This window comes from Leopardus geoffroyi, chromosome A1 (genome assembly GCF_018350155.1).
Source record: "Leopardus geoffroyi isolate Oge1 chromosome A1, O.geoffroyi_Oge1_pat1.0, whole genome shotgun sequence".
NCBI classification, from domain to species: domain Eukaryota; kingdom Metazoa; phylum Chordata; class Mammalia; order Carnivora; family Felidae; genus Leopardus; species Leopardus geoffroyi.
In genome coordinates, this window is record NC_059326.1 from 178,765,886 (window position 1) to 178,779,171 (window position 13,286).

The 13,286-nt window shown below is 48.1% G+C and overlaps 1 protein-coding gene across 1 annotated transcript in view; it reads left to right on the forward strand.

Moving 5' to 3' along the window:
• The first annotated feature begins 9,178 nt into the window (after window positions 1–9,178).
• LCP2 (lymphocyte cytosolic protein 2) overlaps window positions 9,179–13,286 on the forward strand; it is a 45,881-nt gene continuing 41,773 nt past the window's right edge. Inside the window, exon 1 of the mRNA XM_045501920.1 lies at window positions 9,179–9,467. Coding sequence (XP_045357876.1) covers window positions 9,390–9,467 — 78 coding nt within the window. The 5' untranslated portion in view covers window positions 9,179–9,389. The remainder of the gene's footprint in view (window positions 9,468–13,286) is intronic.

A 13,286-nucleotide genomic window follows, 5' to 3' on the forward strand; every position in this document is an offset into this window, starting at 1 on the left:
TGTGTGGTTTGTTTGGCCCACGTGGTTTTTTAAAAGTTAATTGATATATTAGTTTTCTACTGCTGCTATGACAAAGTATCACAAATTTAGTGACTCAAAACAATAGAAATTCATTATCTCACACTTCTGGAAATAAAAACTCTGACAGAGGTCTTACTAGGCTAAAAAGAGGGCTGCATTCCTTCCCGAAGGGTGTAGAAGAGAATCTCTTTCCCTGCCTTTCCCTGACATCACTCACATCCCCTGGCTTGTGACCTCCTTCCTCCATTTTCAAAACCAGAACATCACATCTCTCGGTGCCTTGCTTCCACAGTCACATCTCCCTGGACTCTTTCTTCTGCCTCCCTGTGCCTTTTTTAAGGACTCTTGTGAGTACATTGGGCCCACCCAGATATTGTGGGATAATCTCCCTATTTAAAGGTCAGCTGATTAGCAACCTGAATGAATTCCTCTTTGCCACGTAACTGAACTTATTCACAGATTCCAAGATTAGGACATTGACTGAATTCCGCCCCCCCCCCTTAATTTTTAAACTTTATTTATTTTTGAGAGAGAGAGAGAGAGAGAGAGAGAGCACAAGTGGGGGGGCAGGGAACAGAAAGAGAGGGAGACACAGAATCCGAAGCAGGCTCCAGGCTCTGAGCTGTCAGCACAGAGTGCAACGCGGGACTTGAACTCATGAACCACAAGATCATGACCTGAGCCAAAGTCGGACTGAGTCACCCAGGCGCCACCAAACTGCATCTCCTTTTTACATAAAATCAAGTTTTCTAGCTTTCCTTAATCACCAGCCCTGCACCAGCAGGCCTTCATAATAACGTGGCAACAATTAGCTTGAACCGGGCTGCTCCACCTTTGTCCCAGACTTCCCCCCTCCTTATCATCTTTCTGACTAATATCCAGAGTAAGTTGCCGTTTGTTATTTCCCTGGGCTCCTGTTTTTCCTACCAAGATTTCTTTACTCACTTACATGTCCCCCTGGCCGCATCAGCCTGTGAACCTGCAGAATCTCTTCTTAATTATTAGGAAAGTTCAGCTCCGTCACTCTTGCTATCTATCTCCATCAGAAATATTACAGAGTAATGTATGCAACTGATGCCTACCGACATGTGATGCGGGGAGCTTGGTGTTGCGTGCAACCTGGGGAGCTCATGGCAATGGAGAACTGCCCCTCTGGGCCGGTGCCTGGGAAGGGATGAGTGAGACAAGTTCCCAACAGTGGACAGTGCCAGCAAGGGTCAGCATCCACAGTGTGCCAGGGACTGTACTCTGAGCTTGGGATTTTCTTTGGCTCAATCCCCCCAACTGCTCACTGAGGTGGATGTTATTATTTAGCTTTCCCCATCCCCTTGTGAAAACCGTGGCACAGAGAGGTTAAGTAAGTTGCCTCACGTTGCACAGTGGGAGAATAAGGGTTGGGGTTCAGACACGTTATTCTGACTCCAGAATCTGAGTCGTGACTCCTATAGCTTCTGTCAGTAAAGAGAGAATTGCATGTGGCTTCAAGCTTTTGAGGGGCTAGACTTGGGAAGAGAGGCTGGACCACTGGAATCATGCTGGCAGGTCTCCAGAATGGACTTGAGTCCATCTGAGTCCCTGGGTTCATGCAGGAAACCACTGAAACAGGAACAGAAATCCTCGGTCAGAGGATGCTGCAGATCGGGGACATTTTAGCCTGAAGTTGCCTTGGCGAGACTTCCTAAATCATAAGCCTGGCAGTATGGGAGTGCGAGAGGCTTGTGAGAGGGCATGAACTCTATAACAGCTTAACAAGGGACAGTGGTGGGGTCGGGAAGGGAGGAGGGAAGCTTGTGAGAATCTAGCACTTCGGTTAGTTTTTCACCACATTAAATTAAGAGCTGTGAGCCTGTGTAGTTTCCTGGGTTTAAAAATAGAGTGGCCCCTCCAGGTCAAGACAGTGCTCTGAGGAGGCCCACTGAATAGCTGGGCAGTAACAGTCACTAGGCTCATGGCCGTGGGCTTGAACATACCTCTATCTAGTTACATTTGAGGCTTCTGCCTGTGGCACATGGGATTCTGACTTCTTGCTAAATGCAAACACAGTCCCCATTTGCCGGGACAAGTAAGGCATAGGGGATTCTGTCTGATGAGGGCAGATGACATCCCGTAGAAGACTTGCCAAGGAAGAAGTATAACTGTGCGATAACTGAATATAGGGTGCCCGTTTGCAGGATGGCCCCCAACGATGCCTCCTGTCCTGCAGTTGTTGTTTTTTTTTTAATGTTTATTCATTTTTGAGAGACAGAGAGAGCGCGAGTGGGGGTGGGGCAGAGAGAGAGGGAGACACAGAATCTGAAGCAGGCTCCACGCTCTGAGCTGTCAGCCCAGAGCCCGACGCGGGGCTCGAACTCACGAACCGCGAGATCGTGACCTGAGCGGAAGTCAGACGCTTGCCGACTGAGCCACCCAGGCGCCCCTGGAATAGTTTTATGGTGTCCCTTCCACTTTCAAAAAGTCCCAGGTTAGCTGATACTTTAGATGATCATCCTCTGATGACCCTCCGTGAAAGCTTTTCAAAATAAATCCTCTGTATCAGGTTATTGGTGTCTTTTTTGCTTCTGTTCCCAAAGAGAAAATGGATAGAAAATTAATCAGCTGCTGAGAAGTATCATAGAAAATTAGAGCTGCAAAGAAACTCTAGAAATTGTCTGGGGACACGAAACAAGCGTATGGCATCTCTATTACAGGCCAGACACAGTTCAGGCACGTAACACGAGCAACTTCATTTCTCACAAAAGTGCCAAGAGGAATGTTAAGTATTATTAGCTTCTTTTAAAGATGAGGAAGCTGTAAAAAGGACTCAAGGTCAGACACCCGGTTGATTCTACCATGATTAGAATCCAAGCCTGGGACCTCCACACCACAAAGCCCACAGCTCTCATCCTTACCCCAAGCCACCTCATTTTCCTCCCCTTGACATTTTTTGGACAAATTAAAGAGGAATGGTGCCTGTATCCTGAGACAATTATGGATTTTTTTTACTGTGTTATGACCTGAATGCTTGTGTCAAATGCATGTGTTGACATCCTAACGTCCAATGTGATGGTATTAGAAGTCAAGGCCTTTCGCTTAGGTCGTGTGGGTGGAGCCCTCCTGAATGGGATTAGCGCCCTTGTAAAAGAGATTCCACAGAGCTCTCCAGCCTGTTCTATCGCAGGAGGACACAGGGAGGAGGTGCTGACTATGACCAGGAAGAGGGCTTTCACCTGAATATGACCATGCTGGCACCTTGATTTTGGATGTCCAGCTTCCAGAACTGTGGGAAACAAATTTATGTTGTTTATAAACCACCCAGTCTGCGATATTTTGTTACAGCAGCCTGAACTGGATTAAGACAGGTTGCAAGCAACAGAACCCAATTCTGTGCATCCTGTGCAACAAGGTAAATGATTAGAAGGATACAGGGTATTCACATATTTGTAAGGATGGTTTTAAGAAACCAGCTCGAACATGAACAAGCCAGAAAACTCTAGGGGGTCTCCACAGCAGGGCACTGCAGGCTTTCTAAGGGTCCCAGACCAAGTGGATGTGGGCTGTCACTCTCCTCCCTTACTCTCCTCTTCTCCTCCAGTGCTCCCTTCCCTTGCCCCACTCAGCCCCACCCAGCTGAGCTGTTGCCCCACGTCATGTCTCCCTACTTGAAAAGTGTGTTTAAGGGATTCAGTGACCCTGTGGCATCTACCCAGCATTATAATTGCCAAGGCTGTATTTTTTTTAATAGAGAAAAAGATATACATATCAAGATCCATTATTTTAGGAGAACTCAAATAGAGAATAATCTCTCTTTCATAGCCTAATACATATAGTTGGCATGACCTGTTCTGCGTAAATATTAATTATTCACCTAATAAAATTTCCATCCTTGGAAACTGCATCTTTCAAAGGAAAGAATCTTAGTATCAGACAGGTCTGGTTTCAAATCCAAGACTCCACTTCTGATTATCTGTGAGGCCACAGACAGGAATCTGTTCTCCACGAGCCTTTCTCTGCAACTGTTAAAGGGGTATATATCCTCTAGCTCCCTTTCCCAAAGAGCACTCAAAAGGATTGCTTTTGATTCTCGCATTCCTTCCCCCAAACCCTTGAGATCTCATGGAAGAGTTGGATAGACAGGGTGTGTCTTTTCTAGGTCTTCTTCTCCCCAAACCCCTAACCCACTCCTTCTAAGGGGCCCACTGTCTATTCCCATGCTCACGGGAAGGCTCTGACACCCACGTGAAGTAGGGTGCACAGGACTGACAAGGACTACAGGGTGACTCTCCTGGGACAGTGTATTGAAAGACGCATTCAGACTGAGTCAAAAATCTGGAAGGTCAGATAGAAGCTGGTGGTCAGGGCCCTGATATTTCCAAGGCAGGTAATGCAGCCAACATCAGCAGCTCTGGAGCCACAAGCACCAAGGCCACAGGTGAAGCAGGAAAATCCAGACCGAAAGTCAACAGCTAAGTGACTTGCTGAGACTGAAGGGACAAGTCAAAAAAGTAGAAGAATGAAAGGAAATCCACCCAGTCCTGAATTGGCATTCCTGATCCACTGTGAGTGTGAGAAAGTGAGTTTTGGTCTCTCAACATCTGTAAAATGGGAGCATTGCCGTCTACTCATAGGACTTTTGTGAGGATCAAAAGGGCTGCCTTTCCCCCAACTCTGCCCGTGGAGGGGGGCAACACCTTTTCTCTTTTATCGAGATGAGAAACCTGCCTTCCCCTCTCCTGCCCCTGCCCACATCCCACCCACCCTTGTGGGCACTCGGGGAGTTTCCCTTGGTGGCGGAACTATCTGGGGATAGGCTGCTGAAGTCAAAAAATAGGGCAGACGAAGAAGGGAGGCCTGACAGGAAGTCCAAATAAGCACTTCCTCCCACCCACTTTCAAATTTCTGAGGCACCTCAGTGAAAACAGCAGAGAAAGAGATAGAAAAGATGAAAAAAAAAAAAATACATGTGTTCTTTTTGAAAAGAATGAAATCGTCAGCTCTGAGGAAGTGGAAAAATATTGCTTCTCATTGTCTCACATGCAGCAGCTGATTCCTGCTTTCCTCACGCATCTCCCGGAACGGGGGAGGTGACGACAGTGTCCGAGTGTGGGGTGGGAGGGAGGAGTCTGGAGGCTGTCAGGACAGAGCACAGCAGGACCTGGAGGAGGGCTGCTGTGGGCTGGCGCCTGTCTCTCCCCACCTTTCCCCCCCTGCAGCCTGCAGGAGCCCTGGGGAGCACTTCCTCTGTGCATCCCGGGCAGCTGCATGGCGGGCCCGTGCCTCCTGGGGCAGGATTCCATGTCTTCGTGTGAGGTCACTGGGTGTGTGGAGCTGCCCTGCCCAGGGAAGCGGTCAGGGCCCCTTCCTGGCTTTCCTGCTCCACCCGCACAGGGCCCTCAGAATGCACGGGGAAAGTGTCCCCTCCCCATGAAGGTGACAGCTGTAGTCTTGTTCCCCTTATGGGCAAACCCACCCAGGCTCTTAAGAAACTTCAATAGCAGTTCATGTTAGCCGTACCTCTCGTCAGGTGGCACTTGGAGCCATAAAACTTTGGTGGAGGTGAAGCCACGTGAGGGCGTTGTCTCCATTGCCCACTGTACTTCGTGTGATCACCCTCTCTGGGCCACGTGCTGCTACCCTTTTCTCTCTCCCCCAGCTGAGACCCTCTGCACAAATCGAATCCAAATAAGCACGTCCTCCTAGCCACCTTCTAATGTCTCAGGGGCCTCTCCTAGTCTCCTAGGGCCTCTCCCACCCTTCGCTCCGAAGTCCCTACTTTCCATTCTCTCCTGGTCTCCAATGACAGCTCCAGACCCCTGCCCCCGCTCTACATGCGGTGGCTGTGGCTCCCGAGTCTCTTCTAGAGAGTTTTCTGATCTTTCTCACCTCTAAAACTAGCTGTGAAGAAGACAGTTATCTCCTCACCTGATCCTGCTGTGGGTTAGTGGGAGAGAGGGGGGGCTTCAAGTCCAGATGGGGTGGGGTGGGGCAGGGGGGATACTGGGGAGAACCCCCACTCCGGGTTGTGGTGTGAGATTCATATGTCCGTTTTTTTGTCCCTAAGGTCAGAAATCTGACACATCGCTCCCTACAAGTATTGCTTTCTCTCCACAAGCTCATTGATCGCACGTTTGAAATTCCTACCCCGTGAGCCCCTGTTTCCCTGTACCAGCATGTCGTCCTTTTTGTGCTGTGAGACCGTGTCCCCCCTTCCTGGTCTGGAGATAACATCGTAAAGCTTAAAAAGGCCTCTGCTAAACCTTCCGTTTGTTCCTTCATGAGTCCTGAGTTTCTCCACCTGGTTGAGGGAGAGGGTGAGAGAGGGAAGAGGGCATTCCTACCCAGGTCATGGCTTTAATCCCTGCACCTTATCTGCCCCTCTCTGCTCTGCTTCATGGTTGAAGCCAGGACTGATGTCCGTTAGAGGATCGGCATGAGCTGGCCTGGCCTTCACCACACTGTCCCCTCTGCCATGAGCTGTCCCCAGAGGCTGCTGTGATGCCTGCCCATTTTACAGGCAAGGAGCCTAAGGCTGGGCCATGTGAGCCAGGCTGTACAGGATCACTGTGGTCTTCCTGGCATCCTAAGCCTCTCTCAGGCACTAACTGGCCCTGCCCCCCGAGCTTCTGGATACTTCGCCAGAAACAGGAGATGTGAAATTCGTGATTGTTGGGAAATCACCGAGGACTGAGAAAGAGGAAAGTCTTCAGGCCCGAGGCAAACTGCTTCCCCTCACGTCACCTGCTCTGGTCATGACCCAGCTGTCCTTGCGAGGAATGGGCTGTGGTCCTATACAGAGGGGTCACCAAAGGCCTACCTCCAAAAGGCAGTGGCTGGATCCTCTTTGTAACTTGTCCAGATTGGCAACCTCCTTGCCCTCCTTCATGGAAAGGAGACTGATAGAGTAGGAAGGAGCACAGGCTCTGGAGACAGAGCTGAGTTTGAATCCCTACTCCACCTGGGCAGTCTGTGTAACATGTCAGAGCTTGGAGGTGGCAGAGAGGTGAAGACAGGGACTCTGGACCCAGAGAGGGTCCAGGTGAGACCTGGCTGCACAGCCTACTTGCTGGGTGTAAGGCAGCAAGTGGCTTTACCTCTCTGAGCCTCAGTTTTCCCTTCCGTAAAATAGAAGAGATAACAGTGCCGGGATACCTGGGTGGCATCTGATTCTTGATCTCGGCTCAGGTCATAATCTCCCAGTTCATGAGATCAGGCCCCTTGTCAGATTCCCTCAGGATTCTTTCTCTCCCTCTCTCTCTCTGCCCCTCTGCTGCTCATGCTCTCTCTCTCTCAAAATAAATAAATAAGCATTAAAGAAAAATAGCGCCAACGTTTAAACAAGAGAGTGGCAAGTCCTTAGCCTACTCCCTGGCACATGAGAAGGACTCCACCTGCTTCACCTGTGATGATTCTGGTCGTCGTCATCCCTGTCGTCCGTGTTTCTTACCTGCTATGGCTCTCTTCTAAGTGGGCTCCATGGATTGTCCATCTTGACCACATTTAGTGGATAGCTCTTTCAAAGGAGCCTAATGTTTAGCTATACCTAATTCAATTTCTGTGTTTCTCTAGATATTTATTCTCCTGAGCGGGAGTGAACTTTTTTTGAAAACGCTTCTACTTGTAAGGATGATTTTAGACATTCCTTTCCACAGGTGCTGTGTGTTCTGTTTGCTCATGAAACATTGCTCCCTCTTCCAAGGCCCCGCTTAAATTCCAGCTAATTCCACGCCATTCTTTAACTACCCTACCTGAAAGTGATTTCTCTCTCTGTCTCTGTCTCTGTCTGTCTCTCTCTCTCTTCAAATAGTTTTTTGTCATTTGCCACTATTCCGGTGATTTGAAACACCAAGTGATCTCTCCCACCAACACAGAACTTTTGAACAGCAGGGCTGTGCCCTGTAGAGCACAGTTCGTTGTTGAGAACTCTTAGATACCAGGCCCTGATGATTGATGCCCCCAGCACCCCTGGCACCACGTGTAATGGACCGCTTCCGCCTGGAATGAAATGTGGATCTCCTCTAAGCTCACAATGACCCGGAGAGGCTGGTGCAGTGACAGTGGGGCTCCTTGATTGTGTATAAGATGGGAACTGTACACGGCCAAAGCTACCCTCGAAAAGGCTTCAAGAAGTTACCTCCTCAGGGACCAACACAGTGTCACCCAGTAAGTGAAACAGAGCTTGATCCTGTCCTCAAACATCAGAACTGATTGGCTGTGTGTGTGTGTGTGTGTGTGCGTGTGTGCATGGAGCATTAGCTGAAGTGGAGAACCTGTATTTAGAGACTAAATACAGAAATCTAAATGCAGAAATCTATTTGTTTTTATACACCAGATTCACCCCCTGCCAATGACGTACACATACTATGAGAAGAGCACAGGGTCTGAGACCTGCTAAGAAAGCAGCAGATTCCCATGTCCTGTCACAGGGCCACTCCAGGGAATGTACTCTTTGGGTAGAAGATACGGAGGAATCAATAGTGACTACAATCTGTGGTGGAAACAGTAGAGAATAAAATCTCTGGAAGCATCAGCAGCTATCATTATCTTTTTGCTCTTAATTTTTTTTTTCCTTAGTTACCCTTAATTAACCTTAGTTACCTGCATCTAAGGTTTATGTGTATAGGAAACACTTTCTCTGTTTTCCTATTTTACGGATATGGAAGGCTGACGTTCCTAGATTGTTAAGTCCTAGTGTGAGTTGCACAGCGTGGGAACAATCACATCAGAAGTTAAGCCTGGTTGCCCGACTCACTCACCGAGAGTCCTCTAGTAACTGTAAGGAGGCGGCTGAAGGGATGTCAACGTTATCCTTTCCTCAGAGGCTCAGGGATGGTCGGAAAGCATTAAAAAGCCATGCTCCTTCCCTAGGCAGTTTGCCTTTGTGGGAGATTATCTACATTTTAGGCCAACCGTCAAAATAGATTTTCATCTGCAAAGACCCAGCCACGCAGGACTGCGGTATAAACATCTGAGGGCCTGGAGTTTTAATGGAAACACACTTGGACTCACACAGGAGTCTAAGTGCCTTTCACCATCCATCCCACAGGGCTGGAGTGGCCAGGACCAGGGCGAGATGACCAACCTTGTCACTCTCTACCTCTCCAGCCACCAGAGCTAGGCTTCCTTGTTTACTTATTTAGAGCCTAGCAGAGGAAGTGGTAAAGGAAACTTGCTGAGTCGTTTTCTGAGAAGAGACCATATTTGTTCGCAGAGGAAGCCGTTGCTCTCTGGGATCTGGTTACAGCAGAAAAGACGTCTGTTCCAACAAGGGTGTTCCAGACGGTAACTGGAAGTTGGAAGAGCCAAGGACACCTCCACGCTCTAGATTTGGGATTCTCTGTCCATGGGTGCAGCACTGGTGCTCAGCTTGTGACTTTTGTCCTGGGAGAGCAGCCATGGCATTGAGGAATGTGCCCTTTCGCTCAGACGTCCTGGCCTGGGACCCCGACAACCTTGCAGACTACTTCAGGAAGGTGAGTCTTGCCGTTTTGTTGGTGGTGAGGCTGGCTGCCCTTGGTGGGCTGGGCAGAGCTTGAAGAAGGAGCCAGAACATGAAAGGGACAAAATATAGCAGAAGAACTTGCAACCCCGCAGTAGCCTTCCAAGTTGAGCAGGTGCTATGTAGATGCACACACACCACTGAGTGTTCCTGGCAATGAGTTCTGGGGAGAAGGGGGGCCCTCAGATGGAAGTGTACTTACTAAGCACCAGCACTCATGTTTGTGCTCTGTAGGCACTGTCCCACTTAACACTCCCCAGTACTGCTATCCTCTTTTCTCAGCTGCAAAATAGGCTCTGGGAGGTTAGATAACCCAAAGCTGCTCCAGGGACTGCATGTGACAGGTAGGATTCCAGTCACACCTGCCTGGCTTCAGCATCCATGTTAGATACTCAGAACGACTGTAACCACTAATGAGATCAAGGCTGCTTACTAGAAAGGGGTGAATGGAGGGGCGCCTGGGCGGCTCAGTTGGTTAAGCGTCTGACTTCAGCTCAGGTCACTATCTCATGGTTTGTGAGTTCCAGCCCCACATCAGGCTCTGTGCTGATGGCTTGAAGCCTGGGTCTTGCTTTGGATTCTGTGTCTCCCTCTCTCTCTGCCCTTCTCCCACTTGTGTTCTGTCTCTCTGTCTGTCTCTCTCTCTCTCTCAAAAATAAAACAAAAACATTTAAAAAATCTTTAAAGAAAAAAGAAAAAAGAAAAAGAAAGGGGTGAGTGGAGCCCCGAGCCTGGGAGAAAGAAACAGCAGGGCAAGAGGAATGGATGAGGCAAGGATGTGCAATGCCAGAGAGGGTGTCTGGACAGTCATTGCTCATGACCTGAAAGAGGGCTCCTCACACCCTTACAGAGGACAGAGTCCCTTTGGAGCTTTAGCAGGGTCTTGTGAAGCAGGTGGAAAAACTGCTATGAGCTCCAGGTTGTGATTGCTTGAGAGAGCTGGGGAAACTGAGGCCCCTGAGAGGGAGAGTTTTGCCAGCAGGGTCAAAGGCCAAGCTTGCGGCAGACCTGGGACTTGAGTGTTGCTGTCCTGCCTTCCAGCCCTGGACCCCTGTGCTTGGTCATCTGCGGGGGGGATCACAGGTCAGACATCTGCTGGCGCAGACCCTAAGCAACACGACTCGGGGACTCTCTACCCCTGTTCAAGGGATAAGAAGTCTTGTAAGGGACATCTGAGCTTCTAATACCCCTGTCCCTGGAGGCTGGGATGGAGTTCAGTTGACCCTCCAGATAGTCGTAAAGATGAGACTTTAAAGTCAAGACTTTAGAGGTCATATAAGCCAACCTCTCTTTTTCTTGAGGGATGGAATGGAGCTCCCAGGACCCACAGACACATGGAGCTTATATAGTAGCTAACTGTTCTTCCACAACCTAAAGAATAAAGATATGAAGATACCAGGCATGGTGGGATAGATCCTGTTATTTGCTGTTTTGTTCTTTTCTCCAAAAGGTCACAGTAAACTTAGGTGTTCAGCACTGTGGGTGCAAAGATGATTGGGACAACTGACTTTTGAAGGATTTTTCTAAAAGTGTTTCTTAAACGTAGAACAAATACATTGGGGCAAGCAGATAAAATCTGCCAAGATGCTATACAGTCGCATGTTAGCTCAGTCGAAGACAGGAGACAATAATTGAGAATTAGTGAGAGGATCCTGGAAACAGACCGAGATGCATGGACAGGCCCCATCTTCAGTGTGAGGAGAAATATAGAACCCAGTTGGGCAACAGCGGAATCCATGGGCAAATCTTCCTTTAGGGCAGGGAGATGGATTACAGGTCAGGGGTGATTCGGGAAGATGGCCATCTGCCTGAGCTAGGGCACGAGAGAGGCTCTTTCTTTGAGACCCCAGACCTGGGATGTGTCTGCAGCACTGGGACAGGTTCCTTCTCCTGACATAAAACAAAAAGCAAAAACTGATGGTGGGAATCTGTGATCCAGGAAGTCCCAGCCCCCCACGGACTCAGATGGACACCCTTCAAATCCTGAGCATCTCAGTTCCCCCCAGAGAGAAAATATTGAGTGAACTGACCATGGAGTCATTTGGGGAAGGGTCTTCGTCATCAGATATCCTGTTCAAAGGATTGATGAGTAGTGCAATTTCTAATGAAGCAGGGGGGCCAGGACCCCATTGGAGACACCTCCCAGCCAGCTCTGGAGTCAGACAGTTTGGTTTGAATCCTGGTTCTACCACCTGCTAGCTTGGTGACCTTCCTTTAGTAACTTCATCTGTCTGCGTCTCAGCTTTCTCATCAGTAAAATAGAGATACTAACAATAACTACCCTCATGGGATTGTTGAAAGAATGAAAGGAAATACAGCGTGTGAAGCACTCAACAGATTGAGGGGTCAATTCATGTTTGATATTCCCTTTTTTCCTGCTCTGTTTACTGGACCCTAGCTGGGGAGGCCCATGCAGATTGGCAGGCCTTTGTGTCTTACTGTCTTAGCTATGTGTAGCTCATCCTTTGTCTGGAATATAGGCCCCTGAGGACAGAGGTCACGTTTTGGATTTCTTGAACCCCTCCAATTTTTTTTTTTTTGAATTGGCAGGAAAGCACCCCTTGGCAATGCAGTGGAGAGACACTGGCTCAGAGCCATGAGTTCTAATCCCAACTGTGTCCCCAACCCACTGTGGGACCTTAGGCCAATCCCTTCCCCTCTCTGGGCCTCAGTTGTCCCATCTACAACACGAGGTACCTGCTCTAGACCACTGCCTACCGAAGCTGGGTGCTCATAAGAATCCTCTGAGTGCCTGCTAACAATACAGATCCTAGCTCCCAAGCCCAGATATTAATGGATCAGAATCAAACTTCTAGGGATGCCTAGTCTTCAGAGCTGTCTGTCTACATAGAGCCAAAGTCAGCAGACTGCAAAATCAGAGCTTATCTGGTAATAACAACAGCAAAAATGATAAATTAAAGGCAGTCAAATACTATAAGAACTACTCCTTCCCCTCTGCGTGAAAATAGAAAGGATGTTCAGGATGCCTCAGATGCTGCCTGTGTTCCACATTGACCTCTAAATCAGCTTTTTCTGAGCTTTCTAACATTTACTCCACCCTTTCAAGCCAAGAGGCTACAAAAAATATATTCACTTTTTAGATTGGTTGACCATTAAAAAAAAAGACCATGATTTGCCCCCAAAAGAAGGCTGCCACAAATTGTGAGCCTCACACTTGTGTTGAGAACAGAAGATTCTCCAGGGCAAACATTTAACCTTAAATACTCCAGACCGAAATGTCACATTTGGAGATACTTCAAATGCAAATTCTTATGCTGTCGAAGACAAGGTGAAACAGAAAACTGATAAGATTGTCAATTAATGTGACTTTTGGGGAAAGCAACCAAGATAATTCCTGTTGATCTTAGAGCTCTATTCTGAGAATCCAGCTTAATCTATCTTAAACAGAGGTGTGCAAAACGATTTCCATGATCGTCTACAGTTTGATCTGGATGGTGTTTTAAGATACACTTAAATGTATTCACTGGCTATAAGTTATACTGTTACTAACAAAAAGGAGAACATTCCTAACAGAGACATTAAAGCCTTGTTCTGAAGCCCAATTGTCCCCTCTGCCACCTGCTACCCATGGATCTCATGCAAGTTACTTAAGTGTCTTCACCTTTGACTCTCCATCTGGAAGATGTGAGGGTTAAAGACTTAAGACTGGTTTAAATACATAGAAGAGTGCCTGCCCTATAGCAAGCATTCAATAATTATCAGCAGTTTCTAGTACCATTATTGGAACAGCAGTCTGGTAAACAACCTAAATGATCAGCAATATGGTAGCAAT